This window comes from Taudactylus pleione, unplaced genomic scaffold, assembly GCF_031769625.1.
Source record: "Taudactylus pleione unplaced genomic scaffold, aTauple2 ptg000376l, whole genome shotgun sequence".
Classification (NCBI taxonomy): domain Eukaryota; kingdom Metazoa; phylum Chordata; class Amphibia; order Anura; family Myobatrachidae; genus Taudactylus; species Taudactylus pleione.
In genome coordinates this window covers 2,874,168-2,899,447 of record NW_028284777.1, presented here as the reverse complement: position 1 = coordinate 2,899,447, position 25,280 = coordinate 2,874,168, and the positions used below count along the sequence as shown (strand labels likewise).

General features: G+C 42.6%; 1 protein-coding gene across 1 annotated transcript in view; it reads right to left on the bottom strand.

The window, feature by feature from the left end:
- CDS1 (CDP-diacylglycerol synthase 1) overlaps positions 1-22,507 on the bottom strand; it is an 88,645-nt gene extending 66,138 nt beyond the window's left edge. Inside the window, exon 1 of the mRNA XM_088445029.1 lies at positions 22,137-22,507. Coding sequence (XP_088301155.1) covers positions 22,137-22,196 — 60 coding nt within the window. The 5' untranslated portion in view covers positions 22,197-22,507. The remainder of the gene's footprint in view (positions 1-22,136) is intronic.
- Between the last annotated feature and the right edge of the window lie 2,773 nt (positions 22,508-25,280).

Below are 25,280 nucleotides of genomic sequence, written 5' to 3'. Positions count from 1 at the left end.
GGAAGTACAGTTCCTATTGTTACAGGCGATGAAATGTGTGTGCATCATGTGACACTGGAGACAAAACAAGCATTCATGACATGGAAACACACATCGTCCCCACCTTAAAAGAAACTCTAAACAAGTACATCAGCAAAGAAGGCCATGGCGACCGTGTTTTGGGACCACAAAGGCGTGCTTCTTGTTGATTTCCTCACCAAGTGAGATAATGTGACCCATTTATCCGGTTGTTACTACCATCGGTACGTACTGGACCATCTCCCCTACAGCCCTGACCTGGCACTAAGTGATTTGGACCATTGAAATAGCACCGGGGTGGAAGGCGATTTGCAACAGCCGGTGAAGTTCAGCAAGCCACAATATCCTGGCACTTGACACGGATTTCTTCTATGCCGGCATAGATGTCTTGGTGAACTGTTGGAACAAATGCTTAGACAAGAATGGGGACTATGTGGAAAAATAATCTGTACCAAGGCCATACTATTAATTATACATATATGTAAGAGTTGAATAAATTTACGCAATGAGAGGTCTTGTTACCCTATTTAGAAAACCAACCTCGTACATAGGTGAATAATAGAAGGATGCAGTCACCAGCGGCACTCTCAGGACTTGTAGACAATGTGGAAATAGGCCGTGAAGTCATTAGCCGCGATTCAATTCAAAGTGATGATGAATAGCCCCAGGAGGGAGCTCCCAGAGGCGTTCGGTGACCGCAACTTTTCCCACAGGAAAGGCACAGAGCATGCTACTTTAGCGGGGTGCTGCTATAAGCGAATGGCGCATTTTGCCAAATCGGGCAGGGCGCAGATCCCCGCTAAAACAGCCTAGCAGGAACACTATATAAAGGTTATGAATAATAATGACTAGCTGCAGATTTATTCTAGCATTATACTCAAACTTTAAATTAGTTCACATGAGAACATGCAACAGAAAAATAAAAACCATTAAAACATTAGGCACAGACAGACTAAAAACCTCCTTAGGCATGTTTACTCCATTCTCCGTTGAACAATCAATATTGAGAAAAAACAATAATATTAGCTGTCTGAATAGTTTAAGCTAACATTTATGGACTTGCAGAGATGTCATGTGCAATATTAATTAAACACTGATATAAAGTTTATTGACGATCAATTTTAAGTCCAAAGTGAATAGGCATTAACTCCACCATGATATGTGTGATATAGGGCATCGAAGTGGGCTATTTATTACATGTTTCCACTCCTTTGTTTACCAAGGGCAATACACCATGCATTCAAACAAGACTACTCTGGTAGAAGCTTTCTGCCTCTGATCAGACTTGTAAAACCACTTATCAGCTAGTAAGCTTGAACTGTGTACAGGATACGACAACTCAATATATGGTCTGGGAAACTTAAGACAGGTTAGAAGGTGTACATTTGCAAGCAATACAAAAAAGGTAGATTATTAAACAGTTGCCGAATTTAAAAGGCAGTCCCAAACTTTCTAAATATTTAAATATTGGCAGGACTTAGTAAATATTGCAGACATTGTGGGGACTGTACAAAATAAGGTGGAAGAACACTGATCTATAAAATATTTTGTTTACTATACAGGATGCAGTCATTATGTTGACATTTTGCAAGGACCGGAGGGCTGAGGTTAGGCTGCGGCAGCGGTGGGTTAGGCTACGGGAGAAGGTGGTTAGAGTTAGGCTGTGGGAGTAGAGGGAACGGTTACGCACTAGGTGGAGGTTTAGTGTTAGGGATACTCACTGCAGGAAGCACCACAGAAACAGCCAGAAGTCACCATCAGCTGACCACCAGAACCAGAAGACATCGCTGGACCCGCCAAACCAGGTAAGTCACCACTGGACTACTAGGAATGTTTTGTCGACTTTCTAATCATGTCAACATTTCATTGGTGTCGACATGCGGCAAGACGCCATTACGACATGAATGATAACCACCACAAAAAAAGTTTCAGGGGGTAGTCCCTGTACAGTCAGGCATAGCTGAGATATAGGTAACTTACAAGCTGTGAAAGTGAAAAAGCACAGGACACATGCTCTTTTGTAACAGCCCTTTCTAGTAAGAATGCGGCTGTGCATACACACTTACCAATAGGGGCACCGATATCTCTGTGCAGAAGAAGCAGTGTTGACGTAATTGTCACTGCTTCCTGTGACCAGCACATGGGTGTACAAACCGGCAGATGCACACAATACATGTGCAAGATATATAACATCCGTGCTGCACGGAAAACGAGAAAGATCAGTGAGCGACGTTATTCACAGGTATATCGTGTGCACAATATCAGGGATTTTGGATAATCCCTTTAAGCTCTGCCTCTAGAAAGAACAAAATGAACCTCAGACACAGTGAATACACTTTATGGAGGAATTCAATACTGCGCAATGTGCCACCAAGTACCGCCGTGATGCCTAGCTGCGCACATATCGCATAGTTACAGTAGTGACGACATTACAAACTTTCGCTCACATCTCTATGAGGTGAGAGGGAAAACGTGTGATGCTGGAGGATGCAATGTGCTGTTCTGAAACGGCACATTGCATCAAATTGAATTGGCCCCTTTGTCATTAAGTGACAACCAATGATCTGCATGCTGTATTCTGTAAATAAGCAGAACAGTAAATCAGCCATGAATGGGTTTAAAATAGGGATACATAACTCAGATTTGTGTGAGGGAGATGACCGCACACTCATACCCTCCTGAGTGACCATCTTTCTCATCTGCAACATGCCCCCCATACATTCTATTACTGGGCTAAAAAGGGGCAGTATTTCTTCCAATCAAAGCAAGGAAAAGGATTATCTTAATGGGTCCGAATCTACACAGAACAAATATATAAAAAAAATATAACAGGTGCATTATAAATGTGATTTAAATTAAAAGTTCAGCTCCCCTATTACCAGTATATAATTATACAGCTAGACCACATCTTGGCACTGTAAAATCTGAGCCCACTCTGGTGGCCAGTATACAACGGGACCATGGATTCCCTTCTCCACAATCCCACTGATTGTGCATATTATACAATTTGCCATGCCTAGTTTAATAGGGTATCTTCTGATTGATGGTAAAACTTATTGACTTTCAGTAAAAATGCATATAAGCTAGTAAAGATTATTTATAGAGGAAAAAAGGCCTCAATTGGTTCTTCCGGAAATCATTATTAAAAAAAACACAGTAAAAAAAAAACAAAAAAAAAAAAACAAAGTTGTAGTGAACCAGAATAGCTGCTATGTATGACTGACTGTAGGGAATTTGATGTGAAGTAATAATAAATAATATCTTTTTTAAGCCAACTTTATTGTGACAGCTCAGTGTGGGATTACAAGGGTTGTTACTTTCCCAAAGAGCCTCATTGTTCAGCCATATCTTATCAATGTTCTATCACTCACAAGAAAAGTATGCCTGGTTCTTCAATTTCACTTTAAAACATAGCAACAAACTCATTCCTTTCAGTAGAAGATTTCATTCACATGAAATGACTGATGTAATGTAGTACAGCAGTGATGGGCAACTTGAAACACTTTAAGGGCTGCAAATTACCCACAATCACAGTTAGAAGTACAGTTTTGCACACATACACAGCTCCTCCTCCTCCTCCACCTTTTTGCAGATCCTGCTCCCCAAAAAACACCCTACATGCTTTCAGTCCCCTACTTACAAATGTCCACACACGCCCTTCATACTCCTACAAGTCCCTCAGTCCTCTCGCTATAGCCCAAATGCTTCACATGAAATTATCATGTGCACTCCAAAATTAATTTCAGCTTTCCCTTTATGTCAATCCCTTACCCCATGTGCCACCTAGAGCCCTCCACATAACCCCAACAACCTCTCATTAGAGTACTACTAACTATCCACTACTACTTAACCACTTAACTGACGATTTTCTAGCAAAACCGGTCAGAAATTGCCGGGTCTGCAGGAGAATCCGGGGAGTCAGAAGAGATCTGTTCTCCACATGTGTACAACATATTTTTTCTTCAAAAACACTGCAGGGTAGTGCGGTTGCACCTTCTCAACTGATGCACAGCTGGCTGCGATCGCATCCCGTATGACCACGTCAGTTAAGTGGTTAACAAACAAAAAAAAAAAAAAGGAGGGTTAGGTACGATTGGTCAACATTTATGGCGACATTCATCATGTCTACATGGATATGTTGACATATCAACTGTCGACCTTGTCCCTGCAGCTGCATCTTTTTCTGGGTCCGGTCGGTCACGTGAGGATCAGTTCTGGTGGCGATGTCTCAGCAGAGGCGTTCTGGTAAGTATTCTCACCACTATTCCTAATTCTAACCTTAGTGCCTAATGCTAATCTCCCCCTCGCCGCAGCCTATCCCTAACCACCGCCAGCAGCCTAACCCTAACATTCCCCACCTCCAGCAGCCTTTCCCTAACCCCCTCCGCAGCCTAACCCGCACGGCGGGACTAAACACTACCGTTGACATCCTCAGACTGTCGATATTTCACATGGTGACAGTTCAGATGTCGACATTGTGAACATGTCGACATTTTGAGGATGCCGGACGACAGTTTTAACCACAACAACATTCTAATGTCGACAAGCTGAATATGAATCTTCTGGTAATACGTGGATACACTGACCTCAGCAGCAATATTTCCAGAAAGTTAGCTTTGGGGTGACTAGGATAGGCTTCATTGCACATCCTTGAAACAAAGTGCACATGATAAAACAGATACACTGACTAGGTCTTACTTAGTACAGGAAAGATTAGGGACCTCATTCAGAGCCGCTCGCTATTTGCGGTCGTTCGTTCAAAAACAAGGGGTGGCTATTCAAATGAACCGTTCGCTCATTGCGGTCTGTTCACGCCTCTAAGTCTGAACGAGCGAACAAAACTTGCGGTCGAAATTTTGAAAAATACGCCCCCTTGCCGCTCGCACCATACGTCATGTCCGCTATTTATTAGATTAATCGAGTACATCGAACAGCGTATGAACTGCTCGCTATTCTTGTGGTTGGTTTTTCCTACCACTATATTGCGAGCAGTTCTGACTATAAAACAACCAGGTGACGTGGTCAATGACGCTGCTATATTAATTATGCACACCCTTAAAACGCCTGTTTTGACCTTTAAGCACGCCTGCGTTCTGAATTCCACTCCCCGTTTTCAAGCACCTTCCCCTGTTACCACCCACATACGCCTCATCCTGTCACTCAAAGTAGCAGGCATTCGCTATATAGCGAACAAACGATTTTCGGCCGCACTGACTGGTTCGCACATGCGTATTACAAACCGTACGCATGCGCAGTTGTGCGAACATCGCTCAGTGCGAACGAGCGGCCGCTTGCGAGCGGCTCTGAATCAGGCCCTAAGAGAGGTCTTTGTGCAGATGGCATATAACTACATAAAGCATTACTAATTTATTGTTTAGATATTTAAATGTTTTCCATCTCTTTAAACACTTGCCTGGTGTGGTCACATCGTTTGCGACTGTGCTAGGCTGTGCGCTAACTGACATAGTCGCAACTGATGCAAACTGTCAGAAACTCACAGTGGGCAGAGAGGAGCCGCCGCAGATGAAATGTAAATTAACACCCCCCCAGCCCCTCAGAGTGTACGTGGCAGCTGCTCAGAGGAAATCAAAGTTGCGATGTTCCAGACAGCGACAGTCCGATATATGTCGATGATGATATAGTAATAATCGCTGTTAATGTGTTTCAAAAAAAGAGAAGAAAAAAAATGGTTTTTTTTTAAATCGTGTTGGATAAATATTAAATAGATGTTCTTGAGCTACTTCGACCATTTAAAAAAAAAAAATAAAACAAATTTAAGCGGCTTTTGGGAAAAAAATAGCCAGTTAAGTGGTTAAAAACAAATTATTTTTGTTGCTTATATGCAGCACAGAGGAGAGGGTGGGGGAGGCACTAATTACCCAGGCTCAAGCTTGTTGGAAGGGCCCAGGTATGATGCCACCCCCCCATCTTATCTGTCAGCAGCAGCCTCTCTCCCCAGCCCAGCTACTGTGTGCTAGATTACAGTGGAGTCAGGGAGTTTGCTGCCGCTGAGCCTGCAAACTGCCTGTTCGGGGGTGGAGAGCAAACCCCTAGGATTTGCTCCTGGCTGAGTAGCTTACAGCACCTCCCTGTTCAATGCCCAGCGCTGTACTTTTTAGAAAATAGTTTCCCCTAAGGGGGCGTGGTTACACTTCCCACAATTAGGCCACACAGCCCAAAAAGTACAAATTGCAAATAAAACCACTGTCCCTTTTATAATCAATTACTGGTTATATTCTCTAACAGAATCTAGCACTAAACTTTCTAGTGGGCTGGCTGTACATATTTTGCCCCGACCAGTGCACCACAATCTCTACATTAGTGTCTCTCAAATCCAGTCCTCAGGGCCCACCTAACAGTGCATGCTTCACAGATCTCCTAGATGTTGCACAGGTGTATTCATTACTGGCACATTTTAAAAGATTCATAGGTAGTGCAAATTATTTCACTTGTGATACTGAGGAGATCTGTAAACCATGCACTGTTAGGGGTCCCTGAGGACTGGTTGGGAAACACTGCTCTACATTATGGAATATGAACTGATCAAAGCAAGCTGTTTTTTATAAAAGTAATTTGAAACCTCTGATGCAATGGGGTGGGGTATAGACTGCAAATGTTTGGGCCCTCTGAAGATGCCCCTGGAGCAGATACAACCTGCTAGAGTGCATCCAGGGAAAACATAGATTAGGGCTCAACAAATCCCGGGCACCAGGTCGCCATTGCGAGTATACCTTGCGACCAGATTTGCAGAGACCCTGTGCATACCATGTATATTATGGGGAACTGTGGTGTGGCATACCATTTATTGGAGGCACTGTGGTGTGGTATGCCATGTATTGGAGGCACTGTGGTGTGGCATGCCATGTATTGGAGGCACTGTGGTGTGGCATGCCATGTATTGGAGGCACTGTGGTGTGGCATGCCATGTATTGGAGGCACTGTGGTGTGTTATGTACTGGTTGCATACTATGAATTGGGCACCATAGACGGGCATGTGTCAAGCGCTGATGGCATTTAGGGAAGCTGCTGGAGCAATGAAGGAGCATGAGTGGTGTTCTATAGCACTTTTTATATATTTGGGTTGCGGACAATAGTCTGGCTCCTAAACTTTTAAGCTGGCTAATAGATTTTTGAAAAATTTGTCGAGCACTGTCTTAGATTATAGGATAGGGCTACTAAGATTTGCGAAATAGCGCATATAATGTAACGAAAATCTCACAAAAGTACATTTTCTTTTTAAGTCGATATCAAATTACTTCAGTTTAAAATAATGAGTTTGAACATGCATGCTGATGGGATGGTTGCAGTTAGAAAGATCGCTAGTTGTGTAAAGTCTAAACACATTTCATACAACAAAGCCCTGCTGCTACTAATTTACACCGTTTATATGATGCGCTGATTGTATTTCTTAAGCAATTGATGTTTGGTACAGATCTAGCTATAAATAGGCAAAATTATTTTATGTAAATACAGCAATTCTATGCATGTGAATGTATTTCAGTGTTAATCAAGTGCATTGCTCTAGCAATACTATAAACATATAGTAGTCTTACAAATACCTGAAATGCAAAGTATTCAGTGCCAAACAAATAGGGGGGGGGAATTCAATTGTCGCTATGTGCCGCCAGACATCAATACAATATTTGTTTGTGCACATTAACATCTGAACGTCTCCATGAAACGTGATGAAAAATCAGCAAAAGTACAGGTTGCAATGTGCCTTCGCTTCACCAATCCTGGGGCACTCTGCACAAACTGCGCAAATTTGCATTCTCCCCCATACATTTTGAAAAAACCTCTGACCGGTAGGTCACTGAAGGCATAACTTTTCAAATGATGCATAAAAATATTCCTACATTAGTATATGTATAGTGTAGCAATAATATTCACAAATGCATAAGCCAAATTTGGCATTCTTTTACAGAAACCTAAACTCGAGAAGTATTTATATAGAGACTTTGTATTTCTTCACTGTAAGGTAATTTAACAATTATGACAGACAGCTTTATAGTACTGTGGACATTGCTCCTCTTAAATAGTCAATGGCGACGGCATGATGGTTCACCGTGATTAAAACCAGTTCAGGTGTGATACAACTTTGCTGGATAATAAAGAAGTTTAAAGTCCACTTTAATTATCAAGAGAAAATCAGAGTTTCCCACAAATACTATATGGAAATTAATATTGGTATAAAAACAAAATACATACACCTACAAGTAATTACATAACATTGCTACAAATTCTATGTAAAATGCATATATTTTGCTAAATCAAATCCAGCTACCCCCAGTACAATCTGTCACTCACTCCAAATACAATTAGGTTATGCACATAAATGGCGATATAGCATAAGCCAGTGGTTCCCAAACTTTTCTGAATCACGGCGCCCTAAAGTATCGGCATTGTTTGCACGGCACCCCTAAATTTAAGTTATTGAGAAATTCATAAAAAAAATCTAGTAAAATAGTAAATTGAAGTAAATTGTGCTTAAAGGTCATCCTTGGGTTCAGTTAGGTGGTGGTGGGCAGGTTTGCACTTCTGTTTGTTCATATATTTACATTACAGTGACCATAAATAACTTGATTTGGTGCTGGACCAACAACCTGAGGCACCACTCCAAGTGTCCCGAGGCACCCAAGGGAGCTACGGCGAACAGTTTGGGATCCACTGGCATAAGCTGAGACCCTTTTCAGACTGGTGGCCCAACTCAGCTTACTGCCGGGTCGACGACGTCACCGCCATCACGTGCTGAGCCGGCATTCGGAGATGAGATCTCCAAGCGTCGGCTCTTCCTATGCTGTGAAAGGGACTCGGGTCGCATCGACCCGTTCATACTGCATCGCAAGCCAGGTTGAACCCATGTTCGACCCTGCTCGTTACCAGGGTTGAAATGCCGGATTAATTCAACCTGGCCCTTTCACCCAGCACAGTAGCACGGGTTGCTGCATGTTCACTTGCAATAACCCGGGTTATCGCTGGAAGTGTGAAAGGGGCTTTAGTGTTCAGATCACAATTACCAGCAAAGCAAAGAGTTGTATAAGTTGCATAGAGTCTTTACTGAAAAGTTCATACTCAGTTTCAAGATTGCCTTCATGCTAATAGTTTGTTTTTTAGTTTTTTTTTAAGCCATTAACAGGGAACAAAAATATCTAGTTATCTGGTACACTAAGGTATGATTGGAATCTGTCACATGCCCAAAATACTTTTGGAATGACAATATCTCCTAACATTATCCCAGTGCAAATCAGGGCAGCCTGACAAAAGAGGCATGGTCACATCAATTTGGGCATACCAAGTTCCTTGACGGCCAGCCTAGCACTTTCACAGTACTATGCCAGCTCTCTTAAAAAGACTGTTGAATTGCCATGCACACCAGCCACAGGGATGCACACAACATCTGCTCACCACAATTAGCAGGAAACTCTCCCCAATACAGCCAAAGACTGTTGTGACGTGGGACAGTCCCCTGAAATTGGGACATTGGTTAAGATTGAGGTTATGGAGGACTCATTATTATTTGTAACTCAGACTTATTATGAGTTACAGTGTTGGTGAACAAGTCAGCAATGTGTAACTGCAATAGTCAGGCCATAACTAAATGAAGAATCCACCACATAATCTAGCATAACTGCTGTAAACCACAGGACACAATCATGTATTTGGTTACATTTTCTAAACTGCCCTAGAAAGAACAAAAAAAAAAAAAAAGGAAGAGGAAAATATGTCAAGACCCCCATTAAAAAATGAAAAAAAGGAAATGCCGTTTAAACTCTGAGCAATCCCAATAATTATTTTTTTTTTACATAAAAAGGGTCTTTTTAATAACCATGTGATATTAACAATAACTTATATAATAGTTCTTATAATAACTCTTACAATAGTTCTCTCTAAAATCTGTATTCCATGTCTACGCTACATGAGCTGTAGAGAAAATAATTTCATAGCATGAAGACACAACCAGGACCCAATTAATGCACTAATTTTCATTCCAAAGAGAATTCTCATATTTTCTATTATAAAGAGACTGCTGTGATGGCTAAATATATCATCCAGTAATGGATACCCCAGAAAATTATTCAAGTGCCACTTTCTCCCTGGAATGTTTTCATTGCAGACTGGATGGTGTCAACTGCATACGGTTATTGCATTATAATTAACCTTTTTGTGGGACTGATTACAAGTGGAGCTGAAAAGGGATCAGCCCCTTAAATGACAAGGGAGCTAGGTAATACTGCAAAGCACCTACCATCTATCCTGTACAGATTAAGGACTTGTCTCAGTGCCCTCATATCAACATTGGTGCAACCCATCTACACTGCAGCATGGGATATAAAGAGTGCAATGTGAGAGCTGAGACTGTGCGGTAGACAACCAAATAGAGACAGGACAGTTAGTGACCAACAGCTGCCTGCAAACAATATATATTGATGGTTTGAACTAGATAATATGCCCTACTATCAATCTTGGATAATTTATTGGGTAGGGTTGATTCAATTAGAGGAGAATCGGCTAGCCCCACGAGTAAGTGCACAGATATGAGGCACCTACTATAGCCCCGGACTGCAGATTTTTGTTCACAGCCTGATAGATACCCTGGGGGCAAGGGGAGGTGCCGTTCTTGACGCCTGGATAATTGTATTGTTCTGTCTTGCAGAAAAAGACATACTATTAAGGCCCCTACACACTAGACGATATTTTGAATGATTTGGCCGATTCCGACGCATCGGAACGACAAATAGTACGAATTGTCAATCTGTGTACGCACTATGGAGCTCATTCAGTCTCGTTCGCTATGCTGCTCTCTTGCAGCCGTCAGGGGGACTTATAGGCATGCGCAGTTTTCAACAAACGCCCGGCTGCGAGAGCGCAGCATAGCGAACGTGTCTGAATGAGCTCCTATGTGCGCTCCCACGGCATCGTAGGTCTCATCTTCAGATCTTTTGTACATGCAGGAAGATCTGTCAAACTCGGTAACAATTCCCTGCAGGTCGTGCAGTGTGTACGCACTACCGAACGATCAAGCGATATGTATATATTATATAGTTAACGATCTAACCACCAAACGATGCAAGATATATTGTTTGGTCATTTGTTAGATTGCACAGTGTGTATGCACTAGATCAGTGATTTTAAACTATTTCAACTCGAGGCACACTACACAAGATTTTAAGATTGCCAAGAGACACCATCCGGCGATGCAGTGTGCGTGACCAATCACAAAACATACACATTGGCTCCAACATAAAAAAAATACACACACACACACACACACACATATTTACCTCCACAGGAATAAAACATACTACATTGGCCTCCACAGGAATAAAACACACTACAGTACAAGTGCGCTGAGCTGATCACCACGGCACACTTAACTGCTCGCAGCACACTAGTATGCCGTGGCACAGTGGTTAAAAAGCACTGCACTAGATCGTATGCCCGGGAGTTCAAGGGATATAGTTGACGACATCACATTGTTTGCAAGTCATCTAGTGTGTACCTAGCATAAAGAAGAGTCACTTTGTTGTTTACAAAGAGTATCAAATAAGATATGTTTACCTTATACCAGTGGTTACTGTTTTATACATGGAATAAAAAAAAAGACTACCTTTTACTTCCTGCATATATAAATAGTCCAAGAGGAGTATGTGTATTTGTATAACTGTAATCAGCAGAAGAGGAAAGCACTCCAAGGATTAAGGTACAGTAACCTGAATAAAGTGGATTTTCTTACAGTATATCATCTGCACAGGGACCTCTTTCAAGATATTTGAGAAAGGTGCTTGTAAGTTCAAATCATTAATATACCAGTGGCAAACGCAGGATTTTGAAAGAGGGGTTTCCAAATCCTTGGTTGCCGAACCAAAGAAAAGACATCTAGCCACAAATAATTAGACAGACAGACAGACAGACAGATAGAAACAGCTTACACAGGACTTAGGGCCACTACAGTAAAATATACCACTCAGCCTATGACGGGTTAGACAGCCACACACACCCCCATCACTAAAAAACATGAATACAGCCAGCATAATTTATTAAAGACCCTGCTCCCCCCACTAGTGGTCTCCCCTTATGCAGTACCCCTTATATAGTGCCCCCAGTAGTAGTCCCCCCTATGCAGTGCCCCCAGTAGTAATCCCCCCTATGCAGTGTCCCCAGTAGTGCCCCTTATATAGTGCCCCCAGTAGTAGCCCCTTATGTAGTGCCCCCAGTAGTAGTCCCCCCCCAGTAGTGCCCCTTATATACTGTCCCAAGTAGTAGTCCACCTATTCAGTGCCCTCATAACGGGCCACCCCCCTATTCAGTGCCCCCAGTAGCGACTCCCCCTATACAGTGCCCCCAGTAGTGGCCACCCCCTCTATACAGTGCCCCCAGTAGTGGCCTCCCCCTCTATATAGTGCCCCCAGTAGCGCCTCCTCCCCTATGAAGCACCAGTGTCAGTGCCCGTGCCCTTACACACACAAAAAAAAACACAACTTACCTGAATCCCCGCTCCTCCCGGCCTGCTCTATACTATGGGAGAAACGTCATGACATCTCTCCCATCACCCGCAGTGGCAGAAGCCGGAAGGCGGAGCTCCTGGGTGAGCTCCAGCCAGCTCCCTCCGTGGACGCAGCAGCCAATGAGAGTCTGACTCTCATTGGCTGCTAAAATAAACACACCGCCGCCGGGTAGTACGCATGTTTGTTAGTGTTTAGTGCAGACCGCACTCAATGTGGTCCGCACTACACTTAGTGATCGGCAGGCAGGGGGGGTTTCTGGGTACTCAGAGACCCCCCTCCATGGGCGCCTGTATACTCTTAATGAATCCACTACATTCACATTACCTTTAGTTTTTTGGATGACATTAGGGCAGTGGTTCCAAAACTTTCTTGCATCACAGCACCTTAAAGTATCAGCATTTTTTTCGCGGCACCCCTTGACCAAAGGTTTATTGAAAAACTCAAAATTAAGTAAATTGTGCTTATCTAGTTATGTGGTAATGGACAGGTTTGCAATTCTGTTTGTCCATATATTTTGCAATTTTCCCCCACCACGGGACACTGGGGCCCACGGGTGGGGACGACACCTGGCAAGGTGTTTCGGCAGGGCCCCGGCAGGTAGTGCAGAGCGCATTTTGCTGTTTTAAAAATCAGGCAGGGCGGGGCGCCCTGCTAAAACAGCCTAGCGGGAAGACCATATAAACATATATTCAATCCACAAATAACATAACAGGTGTTTGTGTTTGTTTTTTATTAAAGTGGCTTAAAATTACTAAAAGATAGTTGAAAGGCATTTTTAAACACCCCTAAAAATAAATAGAGCATTTTATGCCTAAAAGAATAGCTTTCTAGCTTTAGTTATTAAAAAAAATAAAAAATTTATAATATATATATATATTATATAAAAAACAGCCATTACAAAATTATCAAGAGCTCCAAATATTTTTCTTTGATAACTATAGTATTAACCAATATTAATTTGCATGTTTTTTAGGGTATAGGCTGATTTCACACACTTTTTTTTTTATTTTCTGCAGCTTTTTGCAGTAAAAATTTTGCACCCCATTTCTTACAATTGTGTAGTGGGAGAATCGGGAGTGTGCATAGCCGTGTTAATTTTTGCCGCAAAAATCTTGCACTCAGTTGTATATGCCCCCTAAATTACTCTTACTACATTACTCTTAACATGACTATCTCTTTAGTGGATGCATATACATTTATATTGCTATAGAAAATTCAGCTCTACACATAATTTTTATGTATTAACACTTACATATGTCAAGTATATTCCACATCATTGTAATATGCTGTATCTCTGAATGACAGTTAAGTTTACACTAGAAGCACGTGCTCCAGCTTTATACCAGACACTAGTGTTAAATATAAGTAGCTTGACAGATACTCCATGGCAGGGGTATTCAACATCCAGTTTTGTGGAACTAACATCCTAGCATGCCCGGCCACAGTTTTAGCATGCCCTAATAGCAAAACTGTGGCAGAGCATGCTGGGATTCGCAGTTCCACAGCAGCTGGAGGGTGCATGTTGAATACCCCTGCTCTATGGCCTATGTTCTTCAACTTGTGATACAGACACCTCAAGGGGGTACCTCAGATACATTTAAGTGGTAATTCAGCCTGTTAACTAATAACCTCTTGTTATTTTGAGTTTTATTTAACAATAAAACATATATAAAACTTAACCGTGGAGGTAAATTACATTATGCTGTATTATTCTGACTTTCCACTGCAGCTCTGTGGAAAACTAATGTACAATATTATCATCCCACTACATTACAGACAAGTAAAGCTCTGCCCACATATTTAATACATACCCATGATGGGATCTCATACAGGTTCAAGCCATTTTAGTTTATGTGGTGTCACTGGTTGTGCCATGTGTATGAATTTAATAATCCTTACAACAAATCTGCAAAGCTGTCACCCAAATGCTTTCTGTCTAATTAGAAAAGCATCTACCTCATAACATGGGAATACCTGATGAAAGCAAATATTTGCTGAAATGCTTTGGAAGACTTATACAAAACAGTATATAGAATATTAAATATACCTCCTTGCTAAGGAGGTCATTACTTGCCAGAGAAGTGAGTTTTTTTTATTACCTACCATCATGTCCCAATGGGGAACATGCCCCTGTTTATCATCTAAAACGGATTATTACAAGGAAAAGGAGGAAAACGGACACTACCTCCATGCCATGAATGGGACTGCCAATCGACAACAAACAGGAAAGTAGCTACATGTCTGTGGGGCCATTACTACACTTAACGGTAAGTTTAATCATTTATGCGGGATTCCGCTGGAGACTAATGCATATGATCAACCTGAAACATACTAAGGATCAAGTCTGGCAGGACATATAATCACTTATTAGGAAGCAATGGATAATAACAGGTTAAACATACTAAGGATCAAGTCTGGCAGGACATATAATCACTTATTAGGAAGCAATGGATAACAACAGGTTACCAAGGAAGGAACTTACAACATATTCAGAACCCTAAGGACAAAGGCCCTCATTCAGAGCCGTTCACTATTTGCGTTCGTTCGTTCAAAAACAAGGGGTGGCTATGCAAATGATCCGTTCGCACATTGCAGTCTGTTCACACCTCTAAGTCTGAACGAGCGAGCAAAACATACGCTCTTTTATTTCTTAAAAACGCCCCCTGGCCGCTCGCACCATACGTCATGTCCGCTATTTATTAGATTAATCGAGTACATCGAACAGAATATGAACTGCTCGCTATTCTTGTGGTTGGTTTTTTCAACCGCTATTTTGCGAGCAGTTCTGAGTTCAAAAAAACCAAGTGACGTGGTCATTGACGCTGCTATATTAATTATGCACACCCATAAAACGCCTGTTTTGACCTTTAAGCACGCCTGCGTTCGGATCTCCACTCCCCGTTTTCAAGCACCTTCCCTGTTACCACCCACATACGCCTCATTCTGTCACTCAAAATAGCAGGCACTCGCTATATTGCGTACAAATGATTTTCGGCCGCACTGACTGGTTCGCGCATGCGTACTAAAAACCGTACGCATGCGCAGATGTGCGAACATCGCTCGGAACGAGCGTACTGCCGATAGCGAGTGGCTCTGAATGAGGGCCAAAGTTCCTTTGATTTTTTTACAATCCTGAGATGTTTCATAGTATGGCTATCAGCATACTAATAACAAGGACTTATTGCTGATCGCACAGAGGGCCTGATTCAGAGCCGGACGCTATTTGCGCTCGCTCGTTCAGAAAAAAGGGGTGGCTATTCAAATGAACCGTTCGCTCTTTGCGGTCTGTTCACGCCTCTAGGTCTGAACGAGCGTACAAAACATGCGGTCGTTTTTTGGAAAACTACGCCCCCTGGCCGCTCGCACCATACGTCATGTCTGCTATTTATTAGATTAATCGGGTACATCGACCAGCGTATGAACTGCTCGCTATTCTTGTGGTTGGTTTTTCCTACCGCAATCTTGCGAGCAGTTCTGACTATAAAATAACCCAGTGATGTGGTCAATGACGCTGCTGTATTAATTATGCACACCCTTAAAACGCCCGTTTTGTCCTTTAAGCACGCCTGCGTTCTGATCTCCACTCCCCGTTTTCAAGCACCTTCCCCTGTTACCACCCACATACGCCTCCTCCTGTCACCCAAAATAGCAGGCATTCGCTATTTAGCGAACAAACAATTTTCGGCCGCACTGACTGGTTCGCGCATGCGTATTACGATCCGTACACGTGCACAGTCGTGCAAACATCACTCTGAACGAACGGCTCTGAATCAGGCCCAGTGTTTCCTTCAATCTCGATTGCCAATAAGGAGTAGTATGTCTTTTTAACCCACATTTTGTAACAGTGTCATATGTACATACACACATCGATATACCCCCTACAGGTATCCATATTATATCGCCGATGCAGCGCAGGCACTAAACCCCTTCACCTATTATTTTAGAAGAGGTAGAACACCTCCAGTCCCAGCTGCTCTCATTACGTTAGGGGGAGGGTTCCTAAATTCAGACACCACAACTACCCAGATAATAACATAGGAACCTGCTGCAGAAAAATTAAATAATGCATAGTGGTCATGTTTAGCCAAGTACTCCAGATAATTAATTAATATTAGCTCAGTAATACAGAACATTTGCTTTACATAAAGTTCCAAGAATTTTTTTTTCTTTTTTTAAGTTTCCACTGCTGAGGGTTTTCTCACATTTTTTCACGTTTCAAACATCTATTTCAGTATTTAATTATGCAGTACCCACAAAAATCATACAAAAAAATGAAAAATACCAGCGCTAATCTAGACGTGGAAACAAATTACCAAAAAAGATTTATCAATAGACAGTTGATATCGTATAATAAACAATTTAATAAATAAATGACAATAATCCTAAAAAACCATCAAGGTGTATATGCAAAACAATATTGATGGTTAAAAATGCCACAAATAATGGTGTAAAGGAACCATGTAATAACTTCCGGATATCCCTTAGGTGATGAGATTACCGGTATAGGTCACGAATTGTCACAGTCATTGGCTTCATGCCGCGGCCATTGCAGTAATTTTTCAGGGCAGTGGTGTTCCACCAGAGGAGAGTGATGGTGCCAAAGTAAACAGGGATTGAAAGTCCAAGGAGTAAGTGATGCCAGCAATAGGAAGGAGTATCACAAGGTCTGTAGGCTCAACGAGTTTCACTGGCTAAGAATACATCCAGCCTCCTCAGGAGCTTATACCTTATTGTTTCAGAAGATTTCGAAAAATACCATTATGGCGCGTACACACGGTACGATCAGTCAGCGATAACGGTATCGCTGACTGATCTCCCTGCACCTTCCTGGTGTACTGGATGAACGATACCGATCATCCAGCACACCACCAACGACGGGCCAGCGACCCTATGTAATCTGGTCGATATCGACCAGGTTGGCCTGCATGCACAAGCAATGGTCGATATCGTTGTCGTCCATACATGCCCGCGCATCGCTGGTCGTTTGAGAGTTGGTAGGCACCAAAAAAATTAACGATCTGAACGATAACGATATGGTCGATATCATTATTGGTTCATATCTTTTTTACTTCAAACAGCAATTAATGATGTACTGTTTGCCAAGTCTCATACAATGTCTATGCAAACCACATTCAAGTGAAATATGATGCCACTTGAATGTGACATATTATGTAGTAAGCAGAGGGGCTTTGGAACACCCCTTGGATTAGAGTGTTTGTTCATGAAACCTCCAACTCCTATTTTTCTTCTACTATCATGAACGTGTATATGCAAGGAGGGCTTTGACTCTGATCTGGACACCTTAACTTCAGGAAGGAGCTTAAGTGACAAAACACAAACACATTCCAGGAGAGACCCTGCAGCTAACTAAATCTCCCCCACAGTGGAATTTGGAAAAGGAAAAACAGAGATATTAATAAGTTACAAAGCTTGCTAATTAAAAAAAAAAAATCTATATGGAATTACAACACAAGTCTTTATTGCAATTAAAGGGGAGATGGCAGGATGTTGGGCATTATAAAAAATAAAAGTTAATAATGCTTGGTATACACTTTTATTGCATGGCTTGTATTGTATATGGTGTCTCAGATATTTCCATGTTACGGTTTCAAAATTCTTCCTCTGTGCAAATATAGGCAGGGTAATATGTCCCTTAAAAAAAAAAAATACTGTACCATCACACATGGTTATCAGTGCACCCAGTCGGCCAGAGGTACCTGAAAGAGTTTTGCAGATCTCTAACATATAACTCTGCTGGCAATCCTCTGATTGAGGTCGGTCTTTGGGTGAAAGCAAGTGGTCAGTCCCTATGATACATACCGTAGGCACTAATCCTGGGAAAGAGACTTATCCTACTCAAAAACACACCAAAATGGAAATTAAGCAGGGCATGAAAGGCAGCATTGCCCACCAACTATGGCTTTTATCTGTACAGTTCTGACTTGTGGTTTCAGCTCCTGTTGGACAGTTCAGTGGACTGTTTAAGCCTGTTTGTCATTTTCTTGACCTGACACAAGCAGGGAGACTTTGGATTTGGTAGAAAAGCGTAAGATTGTGGCTAATGGCTGTGGCTGGAAGAAGATAGTTTGGTTGCTCTAATTGTGATTAAAACACAATCACAGGGACCAGGAATGTTTCTGTATTTGCTTCTCAGCTGCAGGCAGACAGCCGCACCACCCTGAATGCTCCACTGGTACCTAGTGCGCTCCGCTAGCAAGTAAGGCTACATTGGTATGAACAACGGTCACAAAAGCACGAAACCCACCACTTCAATAATATCACCTAGTAACAAAAAATAATTTATCATTAGAAATAGGATCACACGTAACACGCAAGGGGTAATTTACATCATAAAATGCCCATGTCCCAAATTTTACGTGGGAAGAACTATAAGACCCTTAAAAACACGGATCTGCGAGCACATACGAAATGTGCAAAAAGGATCAGAAGACCATCCTCTTGCTAAACATTACAAAGAGATGCATCAATGCAGAACACAATACATTGAATTTTATAAAGCAAGTTCACAAAAACTGGAGGGGAGGAGATTATACTTTACTAATAAATAAAGAAGAATTAAAATGTATAATAGAATTAGACACTCTCTTTCCAAAAGGCCTCAACCTAGACAATGAGGTCAGATCCATAATCTGTAACAAGTGACAATCTAGACCTACTATGCTAATAATGATGTACTTTAATCTAGTGATGTTCCACTTACTAGTGCATCTATATCATGATTTAATTCGAACAATATCCCTGTCTATACAAGAGACAGATTAAGACCATCATTAGCTATGCAGACTATTGAATATCAATACATGAGGACAATGACAAATCTTGCTTAAAAAAAAAAATTCCACGAATATCCCACCCAAAATGGCTGATTAACCTGTTCCATGCTGAACATCTTCAACAAAATGGCCACTTTGAAAGACCATTTGGAACAACAATGCTGGATAGATGACAACAAGAACCAATCAAAGGTTACCTGTCCCTATAAATACAAGCAGGAACCAGCACATATGCTAACACACCCCCAGAGGAAGGCCTAAAGGGTCGAAACGCGTTGGGACCCACACTCAATCTCCTGCATGATACTGAAATTTCCTTGAACTCCAAATCAAATGACCGCTACCTGCCCCTAGAGCGCGCTCTACCCGGAAGAACGTAGGAGCCGGACAATCAGCGCTGCAACACAGAGGAGACTGTTCCACTCAGGACGAGAGAAGGAGAGGAAGGCACAGCAGTAACGTGGCTCATCCCCCACCGGCAACACCGCAAAACCTGCTGTACCAAACACGGAGCTACACTCCAGGTTGACGCTAAGTGGACTACCAGGACCAGGTGTGCCGCTTGTTGCATCCCTGGAGAGAAACCCAACAAACTCCAGACAGCCTGAAACAGAGACTCCAACATTCAGGTACCCCCACACAGTGCGATCATCCTCTACATACCCATCGCTTCACTTGTTGAAGAAGTGCCTGAAAAGGATCAACTCAGGTTGGGACGCCGCCTGTTGACTTCCTCTACTATATCAGCATAACCACGTTACCAGTTTTACTTATCACGTGCATTGGGATTCACCTTCCATATTACTGTACCCATATTTTAGTTAAGCCCATTGTGACTGAGACTAGCAACAGTATAACCTATTGAATTTTGTTGTGGTTTTTACTACATTAAATGCTGTGTACTTTCACTATCTCTAGTCCATACTGTGTATGACACATCACTACGTCACATGGTATTACGCCCACTGTGTTGTACATATTACTAGAGAATCATCAGTCATATACTCCTTAAAATACAGTAGACAACACCAGTACAGCACCAGGGGGAGCGCATTAGATTATTATTGTTTATTACATTGGTATGAACCAGCTATCAGAATGCAGGGGTGGGGAACCTTTGTTCTGCCAATGGCCGTTTTGATATATTTAACATTATTAGCGGGTCTGGCGCAGGCCACGCCCCCTCCATGTGACAGGTGCGTCCTAACGACACTCCAGGCGGCACTGCTGCATAGATTCTGGCTGCAGGGTGCCATTCTAGGCACCCTGCTAGCCAGATGAGGCTAGCAGAAAAAAGCTCAGAGGGCCAGAGGTTCCCCATCCCTGCTGTAGAGGATCAAAAACATCCAATAGGGCCGCTATAGATTCTACATCTACAAATAGCGCACTGACAGACTCAAGAGCAGACATCACGCTCTGAAGCACCACTCCCTCAAGGCAAAATGCCGCAACTTGCGTGTCAATTGACCCGCAAGTTTCACGCTAGGGGGAGGGGGCTTAATGACATGGTGCCAGCCTGCAAGTTAAGGGTGTGTGTGTAATGTATATATTTCTAATGTATGTGAGTATATATGTGTGTGCATATCTGTGTGTGTGTATTTATGATATATATATATTTTACACACAGAGTGTGTGTGTGTGTGTGTGTGTGTGTGTGTGTGTGTGTGTGTGTAAACACCCCTATAAAAATCCTGTGTTTGCCCCTGATCTACCATACCAGGATATATCAGGTATATAGTGTACTGTGTATGCATACAGCTGGACATAGTGAATTCCAGTAGTACCCAAACTTTTTTTGTATCATGGCGCCATGTAGTATCAGTATTGTTTTCACGGCACCCTAAGCCAATAGTTATTCACGAAAAATGTACTAAAGTAGTTAAGTGAAGTAAATTGTGCTACCTGTCATCCTTATGTTATGTGGTGGGGGACAGGTTTGCATTTCTGTTTGTCCACATATTTACATTACATTGGTCATAAATAATTTGATTTGATGCTGGACCACCAACCTGAGACAACCCTGCAAGTGTCCTGAGGCACCCCAGAGTGCCACGGCACACAGTTTGGGAACCACTGGTGTATTCACTGTAATTGTATTATCCCAGTATCTGAAGGTAATTTACTGTAGTGGATTATAAGGCTGATATCAGGGCCAAGTTATACCTGCCAGTCTTGCTTGTTTCCATTGTAAAACACTGCAAAGTATGCTGGTCCTACAGAATGAAATCTTACGAAGTAAAAATGGTCAACTCAGTCTCCAACATGCTGTCCACACGGTGGATGAGACTGTGACATGTTATATGTATGAAAGTGTCCCTGGCTCAAACGGTGACAATTTTACCACAACATAAAACATACCTGACCTACAGGCAGAACCAACCGGACAGGCTGAATGGCTGGATGATGGAGGCGTTACTACTGTCTTCACATCATCACTTAATATCAAATATACAGTATATAGCTGTATATAGTGCCACCATATCCTGCAGCATGTTACATAACACCATACAATAAATGTGTGAAGCAAATCACATCTGATAGAGCTGAGTCTTGGAGAAACAGCCTGAGCATTATGTATAAGTAACAGAGCATAGAATAGTGCATGACATGCTGTAAGCAGATTTACTGATGTACACACTGACTACACCATTCAGGCAGCAGAATGAGGCCAAGGACACCATGGTAGCAGAGAGGCAGACACACATGGTTCACACCACTCACACAGTTGCGTATTACAGGCAGCAGCAAGAGTGTGAGTGTTTATTACCATCCCAGGCCAGCAAGGAAAATAAAAGCAGCGGGAGGGGGTGAGGCTTACTCTGTCACTGCTGTAGTCCTGCTCGGTCTCCCCGGCCCCTCTCCTTCTCAGCTCGGACATGTCAGTGTAATATGTGCAGGGGGTGCAGCAGGTAAGTAGGTGGTCAGGAGATCACGGATCTGTAGGAGGCGGGTCACACTCACACTCCTCCACCCGGAAGCTGGACGCCAGAGAAACTCATGTATTCCTGCTTCCCTCCTTCCCCTGTCTCTGCTGGCTGCTGCCGCTGGGAGAGATCCAGGTAGTGTGGGGGAAAGAGAGGGGGGGATAGGCGTGAGCTCTGTTGTTTGCAGTTACCAAGGGACATGAGTGCTGCAGCCTGCCGGTGTCCTGGAGGTGACTCTGAGGTGTCACTGTCTCTGCTGCGCCTTCCCCTCCTCCTCCTCCTCCTCCAGCTCCCCGCCTCAGCCCATGACAGCAGGGCGGGAGGATAGGGAAGGAGAGAACCCGAAAGACTATTGAAGTTGCAGGAAAATAAAGAGAAGACTGACTGCAGAGACATAACAAGAAGCAGCAGGAGGCTCAGATAGGCTGATATAGGAAGGGTGACAGAGGCAGAGCACAGGAAATAAGTCAGAGCTTGCCATCAGCAGGGCAGAGGCTGCAGACTTATATCAGAGAGCCCCTGGGGAGATTACATTTTAGCTGGGTACACACCAAACGATGTGTGTGCCCAACGATTCGACTGACGACCCTCCCGCCAACAGGCTAACATATCGGGATGCCGGTACACATTAGACAAACAGGTATCCGACCGCTTGATATGCCGGCCCCTGCCTCATCCTGCTACATGGGGTCGTCAGTCGCATCATCAGATTGAGCTGCATGTAGGGCTGCAATGGCCTCGATAGTTTATACACACTCGACGATTTTGAGGATTTGTCATCCTGATCCGTCGGAATTGGGCAAATCGTTAAAAAAATCGTCTAGTTTTATAAAGTAGTCAGATATTGTGGAAAACACTGATGTGAGAAAATGTCCTAACTTGTGGGATATACTCAAATATAAATATTACTGAATGTCTGAAATCTGAATTATATCAAGGTTGAAACTTATCAAGAGATAAAGTACCAACTTCTATAGCCGGGTACACGCTAGACGATATGTTGTCTGTTTGTGCGTAATGGACCCACATATTGGGTAGAGTTCATCAATTTAAAATAATTTATGTGCCCAAACTTTTTTACTGTTTCCAATTGCTGCCCTTTCTATTAACTAAAGCTGTTGTATAGTGCCTTCCGTAATTTCATATGGTGTAACAAACGCCCAAGAATTGGCTTGCTGAAGCTTCAACAATCCCAGGTTAATGGGGGGGGGGGGGGGAATTGATCTCCAAATTTTGAAGATATATATTCATGTCCTCCTCTCTTGGCAAACTAATCAGCTCTTTTGGATTTCAGTACCATCTGTATGTGGCTGATACTCAAATCTACCTATCTTCCCCAGATTTATCACCATCTGTACTGGTCCGTGTCACTGAATGTCTTTCTGCAATTTCATCTTGGATGTCATCTCGCCACCTGAAACTTAATATTTCTATAACAGAATTAATTATATTTCCACCAGCCAATAACAGTTACCAGCCTGATCTCTCTATCACTGTTGATAACTTGACAATCCACCCTGCCCCACAAGCTCGCTGCCTTGGTGTCATCCTTGACTCTGAACTGTCCTTTGTTCCCCACATTCAATCTGTCGCAAAATCAATGTTACATACATCTAAAAAACATATTCAAAATTAGACCATATCTCACACAAGCCCCTGCAAAAACTCTAAGCCATGCACTTATTATTTCCCGTATTAACTATTACTGGTCTTCCCAAAAACAGGCTATCGCCATTACAATCAATTATGAATGCAGCTGCAAGGCTTATCTTCCTTGCCAAACGTTCAACGTCTGCTGCCCCGCTCTGTCAGTCCTTCCATTGGTTGCCGGTTTTCTACCGTATTCAATACAAAATACTCTTACTTACACATAAGGCTATTAACCAAACCACACCAACATACATCTCTTGACTCATCTCAAAATATCTCCCTACCCGACCTCTCCGCTCAGCACAAGATCTGCGTCTCTCATCCCCATGTATTACTTGCTCCCACTCACGGTTACAGGACTTTCTTCGGGCTGCACCCACTCTATGGAATGCCTTACCACGCACAATACGACTTTCCTCTAGTCTTAAATCATTCAAGCGATCCCTGAATACTCACCTCTTCAGGCAAGCTTATCAGATCCCAGAACCACCCACATAACCTTCATTGCCTCCATATCTAATTACAACCCCTTTCACAGTCCACACACAACCTCACACATCGTCTTTCACATCCTCATGACATTTGGCCGACATTCCGGTGTGAATGGATCATGCAGCCTGCCAAGAAACTGTGCATTCTGGCTGGACCAAAATGCAGTATACAGTCTGGTGCATAAATATTGGGACATTGACAGAATTTTCATATTTTGGCCTCTATTCACCACCACAATGGCTTTGAAATTAAACAAACAAAATGTGCTTTAACTGCAGACTTTCAGATTTAATTTGAAGGTAATTACATCCAAATCAGGTGAACGGTGTAGGAATTACAACGGTTTCTATATGTGCCTCACACTTTTTAAGGGGCCAAAAGTAATGGGACAAACTAAACAATCCTAAATCTAACTTTCACTTTTTAATACTTTGTTGCAAGTCCTTTGCAGGCAATTACAGCCTGAAATCCGGAACTAATAGACATCACCAGACGTTGGGTTTCATCCCGGGAGATACTCTGCCAGACCTCTACTGCAAATGTCTTCAGTTCCTGCTTGTTCTTGGGGCATTCCCTTCAGTTTTGTCTTCATCAAGTGAAATGCATGCTCAATCGGATTCAGGTCAGGGGATTGACTTGGCCATTGCATAACATTCCACTTTTTAGCGTTAAAAAGCTCTTTGGTTGCTTTTGCAGTATGCTTCGGGTCATTGTCCATCTGCACTGCGAAGCGCCGTCCAATGAGTTCTGAAGCTTTTGACTGAATATGAGCATATAATATTGCCCGAAACACTTCAGAATTCATTCTGGAACTGCTCATTATCCAAAACATACCACCTCATCAGTGAAGCATGGTGGTGGTAGTGTCATGGCGTGGGCATGTATGGCTGCCAATG